This window comes from Cibotium barometz, chromosome 50 (genome assembly GCF_041138505.1).
Source record: "Cibotium barometz isolate CiBa-2024 chromosome 50, ASM4113850v1, whole genome shotgun sequence".
Lineage (NCBI taxonomy): Eukaryota > Viridiplantae > Streptophyta > Polypodiopsida > Cyatheales > Cibotiaceae > Cibotium > Cibotium barometz.
In genome coordinates, this window is record NC_141095.1 from 36,893,722 (window position 1) to 36,899,877 (window position 6,156).

The 6,156-nt window shown below is 42.5% G+C and overlaps 1 protein-coding gene across 4 annotated transcripts; it reads right to left on the reverse strand.

Annotated features, from left to right (window-relative positions):
- Positions 1-545: 545 nt before the first annotated feature.
- On the reverse strand, positions 546-5,621 carry LOC147610082 (uncharacterized). 4 transcript variants are annotated; one of them, XM_086786900.1, is made up of 8 exons: positions 5,467-5,621; positions 5,051-5,147; positions 4,698-4,834; positions 2,692-3,835; positions 2,484-2,573; positions 2,258-2,323; positions 2,076-2,141; positions 546-1,893 (listed from the first exon to the last, which is right to left on the reverse strand). In XM_086786900.1, the coding sequence occupies exons 3-8, from the start codon at positions 4,829-4,831 to the stop codon at positions 1,555-1,557; spliced, it is 1,839 nt and encodes a 612-aa protein (XP_086643026.1). In that variant the 5' UTR covers positions 4,832-4,834; positions 5,051-5,147; positions 5,467-5,621; the 3' UTR covers positions 546-1,554. The 4 variants fall into 4 exon arrangements, with proteins under 4 accessions (XP_086643026.1, XP_086643024.1, XP_086643025.1 ...); XM_086786898.1 differs by having other exon boundaries at positions 4,698-4,845; XM_086786899.1 differs by lacking the exon at positions 5,467-5,621 and adding an exon at positions 5,372-5,427 and having other exon boundaries at positions 4,698-4,845.
- Positions 5,622-6,156: the final 535 nt, after the last annotated feature.

Sequence of the window (6,156 nt, forward strand, 5' to 3'; positions counted from 1 at the left end):
GAAGCACCAGTGGAGTTCTCCCTTAACCGACCACCACAACACCTGTTGGACCAAGGCTAGAATTTGAAGGTTGCAGTACCCTTCCAAGGGGGTCAAAACCTTCACAAGAAGGGTGAAAACACAATTACCCTTCAAAGGAAAGGAAAGGTTTTGAAAAATTTAGTTATATGCCCTTCCAATCTCTTCATAAAGAAAAGCAAGTTAAAGAAAAGCCCTTCAAAAGAAAAAATAGGGACACCCTTCAAATTTTAGGCCTGTGTTGGACTTGGACACAAACTTCCCTGGTGGGCAAGAAGTTGGACAAGCAATCCTAACCAGCCGCTTGGATGTATGGCTCCCGCCACCCACGTCCTCGCTAAAATTATTGCACACGGACGTAAGTATACGATAAACTGCCATTTGTGGTAAGACTCCCAAAACTATTATCCTAGCCTACGCTTGATTAATGTAATCATTAACCCAACCTTTCCAAAAGAGGAGAGTCCCAATAAATTAGACCTTCCATCGGTTCTCATCTCAGAAAACTCACATCAGCAACGAGGAGAACTTGAGCTGCAATTTTTCTTCTTCCGCGAAAAAGATCCTTCTATTAGTTAAAAATCAAGTAGCCATAGGCTAAATGTACATGCTCAAAACCCTCACAAGGAGGTGAAGAGAAAAACTAGGGAAGGCGGTTGCCTCCATGGCTAGCCGCTGTCGGAGGAATACTACCTCATCAGAGAGAGGAGAGAATCCACGGGGGTGCGGGGTGTGGAGAATCCACGGGGGGCGGGGTGTGTGTGTGTGTGGAGGCATCCACATAGGGTCAGAGAGAAAGGGACCCTGGGTGCAATGTGCACAGAAAAGCCTCCTGAAGCTTCCCCCACAGACCGCGGAGGCTATGACTGATATCTGTCCATATGGAGTGGATGGACTCAGCTGGGGGTTGTGACTGCCCTTAATGGCCTCGCTGCTGCAACGGGCCCACCATATACGCCAAGCAGCAATGCTGCTGATGTTCTCCCATTTCTGACAAGTGCCCGGAGACAAGGCCTCTAAAGATAGGTCGGGAGAAGAACTGACTCTATCCTGCAGTAGGATATCTGTAGAGCCTGCCCGCCTGCAGCCTCCTTGTAAGAGAGGGCGGGGCCGGTCTCTGTCACCCAGGCTACGACTTGTCACTTGAGCTGCTGCTTCACCTCCTATTTCTGCACAAACAGAGTACATGAAGATGCCTCATTGAGCACTCTACTGTAATACTGTCCTTAAACAAATACATATATTATCCACACCCCCCCCCCCAAAAAAAAAAGAACAGATTGTGCATCAGAGGACATTCACAAAGATTATCTCCTATCAAGCTGAATGCTCCCTGTAGTGGGCTCATAACCTATAGAAGACAACGCCAGCAGTCCAGCTGTTAGTGTTTTGTACATGCTATCTCGTCTCTACATGTGCACTTGTACACAGCATAAAGAAGTTATATATCAAACATGATATGTTCCGGCACATCACTGGGCTCTCTATAATACAAGTTGAATGTGTGGGAAAGAGAGAGAATAAACCTTTTATTAACTACATTGGATGCCTACATGTATGAGGATGATGTGCAGCAGTGTATGGCATCACCGGTCTGACAGGCACCAGCATGCGATATGTAGGATGTGACACCCCAGCAAACGGAGCTGCTGGAAATGCAGTAGCTGGGAGAGATGAGCCCACCACTGTTGGCATCATCATACCATGAAGAGATGGCAATGGTGAGGACTGTATAGTTGGTGTGCCAAAGGTGGCAGTCATATCTAAAATACCCATGCCCATGCCTATTTGTGGCAATGTTGCCATCTGCAGATGCTGCATTCCGTTTGGTAAAAGCAGAGGCGAAAGATTCATCCCATTTCTGCATGTCATTATCTGAGAAGTTCAAAACAACATTCCATTACAAAGCGTAGAGAATCAGCAAAGAACACAACACTGCATTGCCTTCATGCACAAGGAAAGGATGAATCACATGCTCAAAGAGAATGCATGCACATGTCTATGCATGTTCACATGAGGAGAAAGCACAACATCATGCAAATGCAATCGCAACTTGCCTGGACCTTTCGCTGAAGTGTCTTCATGTAAGTGATAGCCTCGTCTAGCATTGAAGCTTTGTCAGTCTGCCCAACCAACACATTTTATGTGAGGAAAAGCCATGGCTACAGAAAGCTCACACTTGGTATGAGCAGAGTCATAAGAAGGATAGCCATAATAATGGTGATAGGATCTAGTTGACCTTGTTAGCATTTGGTATCAGCTCTTGAAGGGCCTTCATCTTCTCCTTTATCCTATTTCTTCTCTTCTGCTCCATCACAACAACAATTTGAAAAAAAAAATCTGCATGAATCCATGTGTTCAAAACAGCCTTCGTTGTAATTGAAATACGTCAAGTGATTACATGAACACAAGGTGCTACAAGGGGATTTGGAACAAGACAAAGGTAATGTCAATGAAAAAAATACTCTTTCAGACTGATTATGGTTCTCAAGAGCCCGCTTTCTCTTGACCAGCGTGTGTTTCTTGCCAGTCGCCAATCCATACTCAGGGTCTTGCTGCAAGAAACAATCCAATCAACATGCTAGGCAACATAAACACCTTATAATGCTTTGGAGCTTACATCTCTAGAACCTACCCAGAAGCATGCGTTACGGTAGGATGGGACACACATACATTGCTTTGATACTCGTAGTCTTCCACATCATTGTGCATCTTTCTCTTACCACCTCCAGTAACTTCCTTATCATCCCCGTGAGGACAACTTTTGAAACCACCCAAGGAACATGTGTCTGTTTGTTCGGTAGCTTCTACGATCTCTGGGCTCGTGTCTGCCCTCAAAGCAACACCATCCACAGCCCCTTGAGTAGACACTGCTGGCTCTTCTTCTCCTTTCCTCGAGGATATGCTCTCCACATGGTATTGAGCAAGGGAGGCCTGTAGACTTGAAGACACAGCATTACCCCCTTTCATAGTAATACATGGACTAACACACTCTTTTGTAGGTTTGATATCCTCTGATGTGCATGCATCAACACCTACCCTATCTAGTTGTTTTAAACGATCCACCCCAATTGACCCACTCACTATGCTTATGTTGTGAATGTTTGCTTTGATTGCTGCCACTGGCCTTGAGAAGTGTGCAAAGTTCTCCATAAGATTTCTTGTAGGCCTCAAGGAGCTGCCTGCTGCTGCAACCGGCAGCGGAGGTATATGTGATCTAGCTGTTGCCATCAACAATGATCCACATTCATGCTGTGTACTACTTGAAGCAACTGTCGTAACAGCAATGCTACTCAAGCCCGATACGAAATTGCCACCAACATGACAATGACCATCAGCTATGGTTGCTTGTTGAGAAGTAAATCCTGATGTGGTATCACATCTGATGTTTCTCAAAACCGACCCGGTGCTGGAGTGTCGTGAGATCATGGGGTTCGGGATGGCATCGTGGTGTGCAGCATCATCAGGGCAATTGCTTTCGCTACCTGTCCATGGGGGGTGTGCAAGAGCTACATCACTTGGGCCGCAACACTTACCATCGAGAGTTTCATCTGAAGGATGCTGCAGCCATGACAGCAGTTCATCTTCCTGTGTGGAGTTACTTGCAGCCAAAGGATCAATCAACCCTTCGGAAGCAGAAACAGCAATGGCTGTGGCATTCACGTCTTGAATGCTTGCTAGAGCAGAAGGTGAAGAGACTCTATCACTTGCAATCACATGTGAGCTCTTGCTCTTATTGCCTCTGTTACTCAGCCCTTGGATGACAACCAACAGTTGCCCATCTTCCCAGCATAGCTCCTCAAAATCATCATCAGGCCTGCCAAAATCAAACTGTTTTCAGCTACCACAGTCAAATTTACGAAATTCAAAATCATCGCACATGCAAACGCGCACACACAAACATACATGTGCACGTGCACACACACTTACCTATATATAAACACACACCCCCCCCTTGTATACATGTACATGTATGTTGTATATATACATTTGGTATGCATATACATGTACACTACATATATATATATGAAACATACATGTACATGTATGTTGTATATATACATTTGGTATGCATATACATGTACACTACATGCCAGATAGGTAAACATGAACATGAACACCTACACACACACACACACGCACGCAGAGGGTGCACGTGTGAAAATTTTTGAAATCATGTGTAAATGTCTATATCTAATTTGAATAAAGAACTTGGAACACTTATGTTTTTATTACAATGAGCTCTTGATGTCATAACCTTTATGTACGAACACAATGAACTGCATAAAGCCCACCTTGAAGTGGGATTTAGATTTTATACAAAAGTTCAAGGTAGTATCACAATTACTCTCTTTTTTTCCCAATTGGCCTTAGGCCCAGATCCTCCCATAGTTACCGTTTTTCACCGCTCGTAGGCGCTTTCTTTTGCCTGTAAAGCAATGCTGCCAAGGGAGGTTTGAACCTAGGACCTCACAAACACTTCACCCCTTGAACTACCACCTCATTGGCATTACATTTTCTCATTTTATAAGGTTGAATTTTCTTTTCTGATATTACAAACTCATTACTTGTTACATACATGTATGTGATTATTAATGGATAATGCAAATGAAAGCCAGACGTTTAAAAAATTAACACCAAAAGTTAAAATACCAATGCAAAATAGTATCATTACTCACACAAAGGCCATGTCTGATTTTCTTAATCGTCCTGTATCCCATCTGGATTTATCGTGGGAAAAAATGTCTGCAGGGTCAAAAATAGAATCCAGGTCTCTCCCCGCAGGATCCCATTCTGGCACACTATGATTCATGACCTGGAAAATTTCTAACCAAAAAAAAAAGAGAAGAAAACAAAAACCCATTAAAAAACACAACTTTTTCATAAATTAAAACAATCCATTCAATCTTTTATGACTTTGAATGGAATTGCCAAGAACTACACACATTAAGCAATATTTAAACTTTTATTTTTTACATAAAAACAACCTACATTTTCTGGTTTTCATTCGAAGAAAAACAAAGACTCTTACCTTTTATTATTTTAAATGTCAGAAAACGTTTTACTCTCAAATATTAAAATGCTTCGAAAATAAAGCGTCTCCGCGCATTGAGCTGATTGGGGAGAGCCTGCAAATTAGACCAAAAAGATACAAAATGTGAGCTTTCGTTTGGTTAAATATTTTAAGAGAATAGAGATGTTAATAATCCACAAAACTGGTAAAACAAAGTGAATTAAGGTACTCCAAAGTTTGTTAAAAGAAAGAAAAAAATCTCGGAAGCTCTCTGGATATGACCCCCCCCCCCCCAAAAAAAAAAAAGAAGCTGCAGTAAGTAATGGCGCAGAAAAGTACAGAAGAATTCGAAGAAGGAAAAATGCAGGATAAAAGCTTTTGATTAGCCAAATAAGTAGTCTACTAATTATGAAATTTAAGCAGCTTCTACTCACGATTAAGAGAGCAGCCTTGGCGAAATGATCGGGTAAAGGTGGCGTGGAGCCACAGTAAAAACGCCGCGTGACCGACTTACGCGGGATTCGAATCGAGGTCGCCGATTGGCCGCCGCTGTTCCCTCAAGTGCTAATTACAGCAGCAATCGGGTCCCAACTCATCAATCCAGAAGCCATTGATTATATATATATATTTATATACCAAAAAGCAATCACATCTCAAATCCTAACTTGACAACCATCAAACCCCATTCAAAAAGTTACATAACAGAGTCCACCTCTCATCTTCAAATTTAAAAGAGGAATTTCCCATGAAATTTGAAATCCCAGCTCAATACATGCTTCAATCAAGACCTCAGATGTGCATCCTTTAGGTGACTTCTTCTCCAAGACATCCCCCTTTTTTACCACACTTTAACCACTTGTCTAGTGCCAACTGGGTTTTCAATAAATGCCACAAAAGTATGGTCCTCTTGTTTAACTTTTTTATACCATCTTTTGGTCTTTGGACCAAACTTCACTGGTCTGCTACACATCAAAAAAATCGTTAGGCTCAGCCTAGTATGCCTGAAAGTATCCCCTTCCAAAGAGAATGTCAAGAGATGGCTATCTGCAATGCCTGAATCATCTGCATCATCCCATCTTTATTCAATTTATGAAGCAGATATATAGACCAACACATATGTACAC